Source organism: Mirounga leonina, unplaced genomic scaffold (assembly GCF_011800145.1).
Source record: "Mirounga leonina isolate KUSES-001 unplaced genomic scaffold, KU_Mleo_1.0 Mir_54, whole genome shotgun sequence".
Taxonomy (NCBI): domain Eukaryota; kingdom Metazoa; phylum Chordata; class Mammalia; order Carnivora; family Phocidae; genus Mirounga; species Mirounga leonina.
Window position 1 is genome coordinate 4,443,824 of NW_023270812.1, and position 13,356 is coordinate 4,457,179.

General features: G+C 55.5%; 1 protein-coding gene across 1 annotated transcript in view; it reads left to right on the forward strand.

The window, feature by feature from the left end:
• The window catches only part of LOC118001837 (cation-independent mannose-6-phosphate receptor), a 97,784-nt gene extending 90,753 nt beyond the window's left edge, over positions 1-7,031 (forward strand). Inside the window, exons 45-48 of the mRNA XM_034991994.1 lie at positions 850-1,036; positions 3,406-3,558; positions 4,445-4,514; positions 5,222-7,031. Of these exons, the coding sequence (XP_034847885.1) occupies positions 850-1,036; positions 3,406-3,558; positions 4,445-4,514; positions 5,222-5,638 (827 nt within the window). The 3' untranslated portion in view covers positions 5,639-7,031. The remainder of the gene's footprint in view (positions 1-849; positions 1,037-3,405; positions 3,559-4,444; positions 4,515-5,221) is intronic.
• Positions 7,032-13,356: the final 6,325 nt, after the last annotated feature.

Here is a 13,356-nt window from a genome sequence, read left to right on the forward strand (position 1 = left end):
TTGGGTCACGCCTCAGCCAGTTGTGAGTGAGAACTCGTGGGGCCTTCCTGAGTCCAGCCGTGGGGCTTGGGGCTCGGGCTCCCTTTGGTTCGTGAACGTGGCCGCTTCATGCACTGAACGCCCTAGCCCCGTAGCAGTGGCTGACTGTGAACTTCCAGCCGCCTGCGGAGTTTGGAGAGGGCAACGTCTGCACACAGCTCCGTCACTTCTGACACCAGCTGCAGGTTTCAGGGAGGTTCTGTCACCACCCTGAGGTTTGATCATTTGTTAGGACTCAGGACTCATTTGTGCTGTTACAGTCACGGTTAAGGATAGAAATTGGCCAAGGGAAAAAAGCACATAGGATGGCGTCCAGAAGGGAGCAGGATGCTTCCATCATGCTCTTCCTGTGGCATGAGGATGGGTTCCATTCCCAGCACCAGTGTGTGACGATATGCACGGAGTCTCGCCAGCCAGGGGAGCGCACCGAGCCCCCAGCGTCCCGGGCTCCGTGTGGAGGCTTGTTTAGTTGGTTGCCTGGCTGGTTGCCCACTGGGTCCATTTCCGTCTATGGAGGCGCTGATAACGCGTGGCCAGCCCCTGTTCTGAATCCTACTGTTAGCTGAGGACAGAGCCAGACCTCTTCTGGGGCAAGGCTCAAGACTTCCCTGCTCCCTGACGTGAGGCAGGGGCTCCGTAATGTGTGTCGGGCGGCCTGTGAAAAAGCGTGCATGTGGGACCTTTGAAGAAGGCCCTTTACCATGATTTTAAGTGTGTGCAAACTTTTTACAGACTGTGGAAAGATACACTCAGCCCTTTATTGAAAAGTTGATGGTAACGTTGCCTGTATTGTGTCTTCCTTTCTGACAGATGGTGATCTGGATGTGGTGTTTGCCTCGTCCTCTAAGTGTGGAAAAGATAAGACGAAGTCTGTGTCTTCCACCATCTTCTTCCACTGCGACCCTTTGGTGAAGGATGGGATCCCCGAGTTCAGCCACGAGACTGCTGACTGCCAGTACCTGTTCTCCTGGTACACCTCTGCCGTGTGTCCTCTGGGGTGAGTGCGCTGGCCCGGCCTGGGCCGGAGCTTCCTGTCAGCCGCTTTCTGCTCGGGACGCACACTTCCCAGCTGTACCCCCAACCTGCTCCCTCAGGACTTAGCTCAAGCATGTGTTTGTATGTGTTCTCTGCCCCCAGTGTTGTCTTGTGGGAACATTCCAGTGTGTCTGAGAGCCAGAGAGGCAAACCCCACGTAGCCGGCATCCGGCTTCAGTGGCTGTCCAAGTCTTGCCCTTCCTGGCCCCCCACGCCCCCATCACCACCGTCCGCCTGCATGCACGCTCGAGGCCTGAGCGCCCCCACTTTCTTTCCCGGCCTTCCCCAGCCGGCATTTCCCCTCACTGGCTCACCAGAAGTGGCCGCTCTGTCTCATCTTTGTGTTCCAGCACGGTTTTCCGTGTGTTCTAGTGCAGATTATTACGTGGTAAATGTTACTTTAACTTGAATGATGTATTGTGTGTGTTTGAAGGAATGAAAACTTGTTCTACAGATTTTGAAAATCAGCTACAGGCCAGGTTTTCATGGGAAGTATGCGTTTCTGTGCTGAGGGCTTTCTGGTGAGGGAAGGGCCATCTGGGCCTCCGTGTGGCCACAGGGAACGTACCTCTTCTCGGACCCCACAGCCTTCGTCCCTCTGCCTAGGTCATGGCTGTGTTTGGAGGCCCTCATCTAGAACACAGTGTTACATGTTGCTCTCCTCTTGTATTTGCTTTCTTCCTGTTTCATCCACGTTAGGTTCTTATAGGAGCTTCTCGTTCTCTGTGCTGAGACTGAGATCAGGAGGAAAAGTTCTTCCCTTGCAGTTGTTGGCTTTGTGTCCCAGAGAAGGGTGTCTCTGCAGTCCATAGAAACCGTGCTAGGGACAGTGGGGGAGTTCCAGATGCCATCTGTCAGATCTTAAATCAGTATTCACTTTTAAAAAGAGTACACTTTGTCCTGTATTTTCCGGGAACATGGATGTAAGGCAAGTCTTAGCAAATTTCTAAATGTGGGTGCTGTATAAACAACACACACGGTGCAATTAAGTTAAGGACCAGTAACAAGAAATTAACTGAAAAGTAGAAACCCATTTGGACACTAAAGCACACTTAAGAATAATTCCTGGCTCACCGGGGAGCCCAGAAGTAGAAACGAGAGCACATTTAGAAGTGAGTGATGTCGTGCAGCCGGTGCCCCCGCTGGTCCCGGCTTTCAGGGCAGGGCGTGCGGGGCTGGCCGATGTGCGCCTCGTGGGGCTGTCCCCGCCCGAGCACACAGTGACTGGGAACGCTGAGCTCCTCCTCCTCATGGTTCCAAACCAGACCGCTTGGTTCCGGCTGAATTTTTTTTTTTTTTTTAAGATTTTCTTCATTTATTTGACAGAGAGAGACACAGCGAGAGAGGGAACACAAGAAGGGGGAGCTGGAGAAGGAGAAGGGCTTCCCATCGAGCGGGGAGCCTGATGCGCGGCTCGATCCCAGGACCCTGGGACCATGGCCTGGGCTGAATTTTGATCAGTGTGGTTATCCTTATGTGGTCGGGCCGTCAGCTGCCCTCTGACCCAACTCGAACCGAGTGGTTTTCTGAATTTGTAGCATCTTTAGCATCCAGCTCATTGCGTGTGTGTGGCCTGTCGCAGTGCCCTCTCTCCTCCCGAGCAGCCCGGATGGCCCCTGTCACTTTGCTCTCTGCTTTCTCGGGGTGGGGAAGAATTGGCGGTAGTGGGTTCTGTCGGCACAGGCGTGAGGGCCCGAGGGTTCGGAAGTGTCGAGTCATTCCACAAAGGTCTGGTTCTCTGAGCAGAAAGGGAAGTCCGTCCTGGTGCTTCTGGTCTTATATTAGTTAAGTTTACTGTTTCCGTTGAATGGTTAAGGTCCTGGAAATATACTGCTGTTCACCACATGTGGGTGGGAGTGGTGAAATCTTAGCTGGTTGAAGAGTGGCCATGTTGGTCACCAGCCCTGCCTCCCAGGACAAGCAGCCTGGACAGACTGTCCGTGTCACACCCCGCGGTGACCTGGGGGGGTGTCCCTCAAACCCCGCCCCCCCCGGCGCACTGACGCCGCGTCCCAAGACAAGATGCAGTGAGGGAGAAGCCTTCCCCAGGTGGCAGTCACTGTTTGGCCCCAGAGAGGAGAGCTGTGGTCCTGGCAGACCAGTGGGGCCAGCTCGTCCCTCTCGGCCACCTCATAGCTGACGGCCGCCCGGTGGGATGAGCCGGGGCTGAGGCTGCGGTCCCGCGTCGCCGCCTTTCGCCTGTGCGCCGTACTCTTGCCTGACCTCACTGTCCGAGGACTTGGTCCCCCGCCGGTCTGCACATCCCGGCCTGGGGCCGGCGAGGGTCGCCGCTGTGGTGGCATGTGCCTGAGTGAGGTGGCTTCCTTTCAGGGTGGGCCTCGACGGTGACAGCGCGGGCGAGGACACGCCGGAGCGCAGGGGGCTGTCGGAGCGAAGCCAGGCCGTTGGGGCGGTCCTCAGCCTGCTGCTGGTGGCGCTCACCGGCTGTCTGCTGACCCTGTTGCTCTACAAGAAGGAACGGAGGTAAGGGGAGGGAGGCCGCGGGGCCACCAGGATCTGTGCTTGTGCGTGTGCGTGTGTGTGTGTGAGAGAGAACGGTATGGACGCGGTCTCCGGGGTTGTGTTCCGTAAATAGCTGTGTTCCTGTGACAAGGTGTCGTGTCGGACCGGCGCCATGGGGCCTGTCCCAGGCGTGTGAGTCCGTTCTTAGGACGTTGGTCTTTGGTTGTGTCCAGAGATGGACAGAAAATGAACACGTTTTATGAGCAGATGATCAGCTGAGCCCTCTACGCTAGCCTCCCCTTGCAAAAGTGAGCATTTACGAGATGCCTGCTGTAGGATGCCATCCTCTGGGCTCGTCCCCACACGTGGCTGTCCCTCCAGGAGATTGCCATGTCATGCATGAGTGAAGCTGAAGCCCCGAGCCCAGGAGCCCTGTAGTGTGGCCGGAGCCAGCGTCCAGAGTCCTGAGTGCGGCCACCCCACCCCAGAGAGGCTGGCACGGGAACGAAGAATCAGGGCAGAAGGGCTGGGTACGAGCTGGTCTTGGGTTAGTCGTTCGGCACACACAATCCCAGTGCAGCCTGGGGTGGCGGGGACGTGTGGCCTTATGGTCACATGGGACAGCGGAAGCACAACTGTTAGGTAACTTGCTCTTGCCTTTGCTAGACCACTCGGGGGGGCAGGTTTCAAATCCACTTCTGTCTAATTCCAGAGTGTTCTTTTCACTGAACTGGTTTATCGCCCCTCTGCCATGGGCTTCTCGTGCCCGGGCCGTGCAGGGCTGTGTCGTGGGGGCTGCAGGCGTCTCTTTCGGTGGGCGCTCGAGCTGTGGGGCTGGGGAGGGGCTGGCCAGCTGGGCCCCCTGTCCTGCTGGTTCCACCCTGCAGTGACTGTGCTTGCCTTCCAGGGAGATCGTGCTGAGCAGGCTGACCAGCTGCTGCAGGAGAAGTGCGAACGTGTCCTACAAATACTCGAAGGTAATTTCCCGTCCCCCCTGCCCCCAATATCCAGCTGTCCGTACGGTGGTGACATCAGTCAGTGATGAGAAAAATGCCGTCGTAGGCAATTTGACGTACGAAAGGGAAAACATCATCCGTTGCTTTTAACCCAAACACACTTTTTGTCCTCTTTTCTTTCAAGTTTTTCTCGTTGTGGTTACAGCTGATTTTCTGAGAACATTTAATACTCGTTGCTTCTACTTTTTTAGTTATTTAAAAAAAATAAAAAATAATGAAAATTTTTGTGCATCTGGCATTTGGATGGTTGCTTTCAGATAAATTTCCCTAAAAGAGGCCTCATTTGGTTGAAGAGCTACACATTCTCATGACTTGCGGTACTCCTGCCAAACTGCTTTCTAAAAGGCTTATCTCAGACCTTCACGTCCTTCCTGTGGCTTCTCTTACTGCCTGTCCCGTCCCCCCCCGTCCCCCCAGGGCACCTGGCTTGAGTAGAGGCCTCTTTCCTGCCCTCGGGGACACTGTCTGCCTTGGGGGGTCTCCTCAGGAGCTGACAGTTGCCAGCCCTCCCTTCCTCTCCTGGTGGGGAGCCTGGGAACGTGGTGACTGCAGTGGGCAGGGGAAGGGGGTCCCCAACTCGGGGGTAGGTCGTGGAAGGGAGGGCCACAGGGGAGCAGAACCGAGTGGGGCCTCAGATGGGCTCCAGGGTCCTGCTTTGTCCCTGGCAGGTGAACAAGGAGGAGGAGGCAGATGAGAACGAAACGGAGTGGTTGATGGAAGAGATCCAGGTGCCGACCCCAAGGCCCGGGAAGGAAGGACAGGAAAACGGCCACGTTACCACGAAGTCTGTGAAGGCCGAAGCCCTCACCTCCCTGCACGGGGATGAGCAGGACAGTGAGGATGAGGTCCTGACCATCCCGGAGGTGAAGGTGCACTTGGGCAGAGGGACTGGGGCCGCAAGCATGCCGCATGGGCGCACCCCACAGAGGAGGGGGCTTCGGGAGAGCGCGGATGGCGCTGGGGTGCTGCCGCGAGGGGACCTGGCCCGCAGAGGGAAGTCCAGGCCTGTGCCGCCGAAGACCGTGAGCTCCGGCGGCCTGGCGGCCTTCCACGACGACAGTGACGAGGACCTCTTACACATCTAGTCTCCTGGTGCCTCCAGGAGACGCAGGTCCGGTGTCACCAGGCACCTCCAACCAAATAAGACTTCAGCTCGAGGATGCTTCTATCATTTTTGCCTTTAACAAAAACTGTTTCAAAAGGGAAGAGTTTTTGTGATGGGGGAGAGGGTGAGGAGGTCAGGTTTACGGTCCTTGGAACGAGGCTCTGTTCCTGTCGCAGGGGGAGGAGCCGGGGCCCTGGGTTTTGTCCCCAGCCCTCACTTAAAAGCGTGGCAGCCGTGCGCCTCATACTGTGCGCCTGGGCCAGACGCATCTTGGAACCGAGGGCTGTGTATTTGAGAAAAACCCTTGCTGCTTTAGGCCCTGTAGGGTTTTGACCATTATATTTTAGCATTTAATTCTCTCCTCCTATTTATTGACTTTGACAATTACTCAGGTTTGCAAAAAAGGAAAAAAACAAAAACAAAAACAAAAAACACAAAAAAAACAAAAAACGCCACAAACAACCCCACAGTCTTTTTCCTGACGGCAGGGTAACATAGTGGTTCATCCCCTGTCCGGAGGAGGAGCTGTTGGTGTGCTAGGAAGGTTCCATATGCGATTTTGAGCTGGTCAATAATGTATCCTCTAAGTTAGAATGCTCCATTCTGTCCTTCCTTTTTGCTTCCTGTTTCTGAAGGGAACACGCACGTGCAGGGGTCCCCGAGTGCCTAGGCTTGGGACGGTTCGCCTGTTCTCTGCCTTTAGTCAGTAACGGCTGCAGCTTTTTGCATGACATCCTCAATCCTAGGTGCACAGAGCACATGTATCAGTATTTCTTTCGCCGGCTGGTGAATTCAAACAACCCACCCAAAGATTGATTATTTTTGTGTGTGTGTGAGGATGGAGTTGAGATGTCAGAGAAAATAACTTTTTCCCAGATTTGGGATATAGGTCTCACCTCTTCAGGTTCTCATGATACCACCTTTACTGTGCTTATTTTTTTAAGAAAAAAAAAAAAAGTGTTTATCAACCATTCGACCTATAAGAAGCCTTAATTTGCACAGTGCGTGACTTAACAGAAATTGCATGAAAGCCGACGGGCCAGCACTTCGCCCTAGCGTTGCACTTGGGATTCCTGCGCTGGGGGTGCTGGCTCCACCTCTCAGTGCTGCAGGACGGGAGGGCAGGACGCTGTCCTTCCCTGGCTGTTGGCACCTTTCTTGAAGTGTTTTTCTCGAATTATAGAATTGTATATAGACTCAGTGGTATTCATGTACTGAAAAGCAAGCTGCCCTTGGTTTGTACTCGGTTTGGCTGGCTAATTTGATTTCAACATGAGTGTATTTTTTAAAATTGATTTCTTTTCTCATTTTTTTTCAATCAAATTTACTGTAATATAAAGTATTCAACAATTTCAATAAAAGATAAATTATTAGTCGGGTGTTACTGCTTTTTCCCCCTCGATGGTGAAAAGTTGCCGAAAGATGGTGAAAGGCTGCCTATGTGTTCTGTGAAGTTCCTGAAGAGGTCTGTGCTTGGGTTTCGGCAGCGGGTGGATGGTGGGGGTGGGGGGGTCCCCGCTAGCCCTTCCTGAGCAGCACCGCGGGTGCTCTCTGGACTCATTCCTGTGGGCAGGTTCGAGCACCAGGGCCACCTTGAGGTCTGCTGTCATCCCTCTTTTCGAGAAAATGGACGTCAGGGTATCCCCGGCTTGTCCAAGTGGCCACCTAGGAGTTTGGATTCTGGTGGCGCCGACGAGCATGCCGGTGAGCTGTCCCCATCTCGCACGGGGGTGGGTCCTCTGTATGCTCATCACTCTGACCCGTAATGAGTTTCCGAGATGTTAATGCCAAAGTGGATGAAGCAGAAAGTGACAGTGGCAACTTAGACCTCTTGGAGTCAGCATCCTTCCTTCCCTCCGTCTCGGTTTTTTCATTATCCAGTTGGAGTGACTTTGTTTTTCTTTTTAAGAATTTTACAATGTCGGGCACCTGGGTGGCTCAGTCGTTAAGCGTCTGCCTTCGGCTCAGGTCATGATCCCAGGGTCCTGGGATCGAGTCCCGCATCGGGCTCCCTGCTCCTTGGGAGCCTGCTTCTCCCTCTGCTCCTCTCTCTCTCTCTCTCTCTCTCATGAATAAATAAATAAAAAATCTTAAAAAAAAAAAAATTTACAATGTCTCTTCTGAAACAGACACTCAAGTTTTAGAGAAGTGTATGTTACGACCAAGGTGTCACTGGTCCTCGGGCATCGAGCCCTCCCCCGCTTCCCCCGAAGACACAGGAAGCCCCTCGGTCAGGAGGTCTGGGGGGCCACTTGCGCGCACGCCCCGGCCCCGTTGGTGAGCTCGATGGCAGGGGTCTTCGCCTGCACTCCGGGCTGCCTGCTGAGTGCGCAGCTCATGGCCGGACAGCCGAGGGGGCCAGGTGGCCTGTGTGCCTGAGGGCGTTTGCTTGGACTCTTGAGAACCTAGACCATCGCTGTCCTGGGTTCTGAAAGACAGTCACCATCCTTGTCAGTTGTTGCTGTAGGTAGTTTTAGGAAAATGTGCCCTGCCCGCAAATAGGAACTATGGTGTTTCCAGAGAAGGGATCTTACTGGTAAGAGTACAACCCAGATACTCTGTTTCCTTGAACCAACTTTTTTACGCCCGTTTGTTGGAGACTGTCCAAGAGCGGCAGAGAAGTAGAGTAAGGGGGGGATAAGCACAATGTAGGCAAACCTGTGTCAGGGAAATCCATAGTAAAGTAGAAATCTGCTCTTACTAGAACGCTTAAAACCAGACGAGCCCTTCAGGAAGGCTGACTGCCACCTGGGCATTTAAAACAATCTTGTGGGATAATCCAGTCCTTCATGTGAGTGAACTGATGGGCATGGAGGACTTAAGTCTCTTCTTGGGGATCAGGTCACTAGGGGATAGTGAGCATGCTGGGGGCAGGCAGTATGGACAAGGTTAGATTTAAAGAAATCCCCTTCACCAGCTTCTGAAGAGCACCCACGACTCAAGTGCATTCACAGGGCTTGCTTCTCCAGCTGGGCTTCACTGGCTCGGGGTTGGCCTCGCCCTCGAGCTAGCCTTGCTGTGTGGCCGGGGAGCACGGGGCGAGCGAATGATCCCGGCAGAAAGCACCAATGGGGCTGCTGGGGGTGCGGGGCTGGCCACCTGGCCGGGCAGTCCTGTTACACACGTCCAGGCTCGGGTGGGGGCGGCGTTCAGGGCAGATGGAGGAGGTAAGGCTGGAGCGGGCCCAGGACTCGCAGTGTCTCCTGAAAGTCGCGGTGAGCCGTGTGCGCTTGCCCCGGAGGCCCCACGGCGAGCCGCGGAAGGGCGGGGTCGGTGGAAGAACGGCCCCCTGGCCGCGCACACCCTGGAGAGCCTCTTAGCCTGGAAGGGAGTCCTGGCGGGAATACAGAGTTTTCTTAAAGATGGAGGGAAACGGGGCACCGGGGTGGCTCAGTCCGTTAAGCATCTGCCTTCGGCTCAGGTCATCATCCCGGGGTCCTGGGATGGAGCCCCGCATCGGGCTCCCTGCTCATCAAGGAGTCTGCTGCTCCTTCTGCTCCCCCTGCTTGTGGGCTCTCTCGGTGTCAAATAAAATCTTAAAAAAAAAGAGCAAAGGGAGGCTTGTGAACTGTTAACTCCTGTTTCTTCACCTCTTAGTCTGTGTTGTGTGCTGACCAGTTTGCAAACCAAATTCAGTAAAAAAATTACTTCTAATATTATTTTGGTACAGCGTTAGAGGAAAACCAGATTGAACACATGGTGCAGGTGGTCATTACACCTGGAGAGGGCAAAACTGTGGAGCCCCCGTCTGTGCTCACAGCCGAGTTGGGGTGACCTAACGGCTGCTCTCAGCACTGCCCTGGAGGAAACGGCCTTGGGGAGCTGGCCGCGTGGGGTGCATAGCTGGAGACAGACACACCGTGGGGTGCGGTGCCCCAGAAAGCCATGAAAGAAGCCGAGGGCCATGTCCCGGCAAACCTTGTGACCCTTGACTGCAGACTTTTTTGTTTTAATTTTGAGACAATCAGAACATAACAAATTTTGAACAAACAAGATAAGGAACTTTTGTTTTCCTCATTTGCTCTTTTTATTTCAGCCCAGAAAGTTCCTCTGTCCTCTTTGTACTTTCGTGGCCTTGACGTGGGAGGTTGCCCTCCTCACCCTGCTTGGGGTCTGAGACCCTGACAGGCCACTCTCCCCATGGGCTGCCCCTCACCCGCCCCTCACCCGCCCCGCCCCTGGAGGATCCCTGTTGTGCTCTGCCCCACCTCGTGGCTTTACGACTCTTGTTCAGGAAGCATGGGAGAGGGACCTCGGGGGTAACGAAATCATACTTAAACTAGGAAATCTTGTCATCATAGAGTGATGTTTTCCAAAGTGTGCCCCGTGGAATCCTTGTTCTGTATGATTTTGGTAGATGTTCTACAAAACGTGTAAAGGGCCTGTGCCCAAGTCAGTTTGGAGGATGCTGACTAGACAGGCTTTCTTGCCACGAGACCTCTAGAGTCTTCAAAAGGACAGATGGTTGAAATTATAATAAACGATGTGGCCAGTGAATCTCCAAGAAGGGGTACAGTATGCAGTGCTTTCTAAATGTTTGCCAGTGTCCCCTTGGGGAGGTTGGTGGCCTGTGGCCAGTGCCCTGAGAAAAGCTGTCACCATGGGCCCCAGTTCTGTTGTTTCCTGAGGGTCACAGGGAACGGGCTGGGGGTGCCGTCTGATAGATGGGGAGGGCCCAAGAGATGTGTACATGCTTCCTCTCCCCGAGGAAGCCCCTCCTCCCCAGGGCCCCACCCCTGCCATTTGTGACCCCCCACAACACCTCTCCCCACTTCAGGTCCAATCCCCAAGATGCTGACCATGGCACTGACCTTGATGAGGCCCTGCACTGGAATGCCCTTCTACTCTCCACACATGAGTGCTGGCGAGGCGACATTGTTAGGGGTTGAATCGTGTCCCCCCAAGTTCATAAATGAAGTGCTAACCCCTAGCACCTCAGCATGACCTTATATTCAGAGAGAGGGTCTTTACAGAAGTCACCAAGTTAAAGTGAGGTCAGGCGGTGGGCCCTAATCCACTAGGACCAGTGTCCTTACGAAAAGGGAAAATTTGGACAGAGACAGATGTGCGCAGAGAGAAGGCGGCGTTCCACAAGCCCGCGCGACAGGCCTGGGACACACCCTCCCCGCACGGCCCTGGGAAGGAACCAACCCTGCCCACACCTTGGTTTTGGAGTTGTGGCCTTCGGAACAGTGACATAATACATTCCTGCGATGGAGGCCTCCCAGCCCGTGGGGCTTCGTTATGTAATCCAGGGATCTGAGGGCCGGTGGTGCTCCTAGAGGGGCCAGGCAGCCATCGGACCCAGGAGGAGCCATGGCTGTGCCCGGGGCCCGCATCCAGGCCGCCCCCCTGTGACCTGTGATGGCCTCCGTGCCCGACGGAGGACGGATGAGGGAATGCACAGGTGGTTTTGCGGACTCCTTTGTGGGGACAGGGTGGGTGGGTCACCGAGAGCGAGTGGGTTCTCGCGGGCCAGGCGTGGACCCTGATATCTTGAGGACGTGGGTTCTGGCTACTGGGACTTGGATGCCGGCATCCAGTTGGGAACAGAAGCGAGCCCGGGTGATCGCCTCGGCTCTAACCCCAGTCTCCCGTGCTGACTGGTCGTGCTCCCGGGGACCTCTGGCCCCGGCGGTGACGCTGGCGAGCACGTGGCCCTGGGAGCTCTGGAGGTGGGGAGGGTAAGAAGGAATATGCAGTGTGGCTCCCGTTTTATATGTGTGTGGGACAGATGGGGACAAGAAGATTGTGGGCACGGCAGGCACCCCCAGGCCGCTGGGTCAGGATGGTCCCAGCACCTGGAGAGGGAAGGTGGAGACAGAAGTCTCCTGCGTCCAGCCCTCTGGCTGAGGCCTGGGGCGCAGCGTCCTGCCGGCCGTCTCCCGCATCAGCGGGTTTGGTGTGGGGGAAGCAGAGTTCTCAGGGGGGCCCTGACATCGGGGAGGAGCCTGCGGTGTAAGGACAGCCTGGGTCACTGAAGAAGGCAACGCCGTCGATGGCGCAGCCCAGCTCCCTGGCTCCCATGCTGGCTCCTCATTTCTGGCAGTTTCCAGACTTCTCAGTGCAGTTTAACTATCCCTTAAGGCCCTTAAAAGAAAGCTGCTGTTTTGGAGAAGGTGCTGGGGGTTGAGGGCAGTGAGGAGAGGACATGGTGGTCCCCTCCTGGTGGCACATAGAGGGAACCCGCAAACCCAGGGCCGGTGAGGAGGCCTGCAGCCCGGGACAGCTCTGGGGCCGAGGGCAGCGGGGAGGAGGGGCGCCCACGGGGTCGGGGGTGGGGGGCACGGTGGTCGGTTGCTGTCCTGTGTTGCTTCTCCCAGTTGTAATTCTGATCCCCGAGAGATCCCCGGCCTCCCCTCCATGCACCTGAACCAGGGACTGGGAGATGAGACAGGGAGTGGCCTGGTCTGAGCACGAGAAAGTGTGCCAGGCCCTTGCCCACAGCCAGGCAGGTTGCTTTCTCCGCAGAGAAAAGAGCAGTGCACGGCAGGCCTGGCCGGCTGGACTGGCCGCTGGGGAGGTGGGGACAGGGAGGGGCCTTGCTTCGGCCCCAGGATGTGTGGAAAGCAGGCCCTTTGCTCCCTGGCTGCTTCCCAAGCAGAGGAGTTGGTGTGAGGAGAGCCAGCCTGTTTGGGGCCAGCACATTTGTGTTACAAAAAGCCACTCATTTTTCCTCCTGTGCAGGGAAAACCCAGCTCTCCCCTCTCCTGTGTGTCTCCCTTGCTACTCACCCAGAACATTTCACTTCTGGTCACCAGACGTGTGGGATTTTCCCCCACACCTAGCAATTCTTTGGAACACCACCTGGGGGTCCTCGAATTTAACTCAGTTCTGACACTGTCTACTTGGAGATCGCATCAGACCCCCCCAGGTTGAGGGCTCAGTCCCACGAGACTGTCCCCCACTTCAAATGCCAACTGCAAATCGTCGGTCCCCAGGTGACCCATAATTCTGTCTGACTTGGATGCAAATTGGGGTTCTGTGACCTCTTCCCCATTGATTTGTTAGAGCGGCTCACAGGACTCAGGGAAACATTTATACCATTTACTGAAGGAGCGGATGAAGAGCCAGACGGAGAGGTACGTAGGGCAAGGTCTGGGATGGAGCTTCTGTCGCCGTGGGGCTGGGGTGCATCCTCCTCCCAGTGTGGATGCGTTCACCAGCCAGGAAGCTCTCCAGATCCCGCACTTTTGGGATTCCTAGAGAGGCTTCATCATGTAGGCTTGATGGACCACTAGCTCCATTTTCAGCCCTTCTTCCTCCTCAAGAGAATGGGGGTGGGGCTGAAAGTTCCAAGCTTCTAAGCATGGCTTGGTCTATCCCATGACCAGGAGCCATCCAGGAGCCATCTGGAGTCACCTCATTAGGACAAGGGACACTCCTGTCACCCAGGAAATTAGAAGAGTCCAGAAACACAAGGGCACCCTTAGCACCATGAGCATCACTCTATCTGCCTCTCATGGGTGCAGGTGGAGGGACCCGCCCTTAATGTCTGTGTCCTCCCAGGGCTGAGATGGGGCGCATTTGTCTGATGGCATTTTGATGTCCTCTCTCAGCAGCTCTAGCCGAGGCTCCTGGGGTCCCACCCTGTGCCCAGATGGCCCCCTTGACCCAGTGTCCCGGGTGTCAGGTTGTTTCACAAGCCAGCAGCTGGGAGCCTGCCCCAGGGATGATCAGGTGATGATGCTGGGTGAA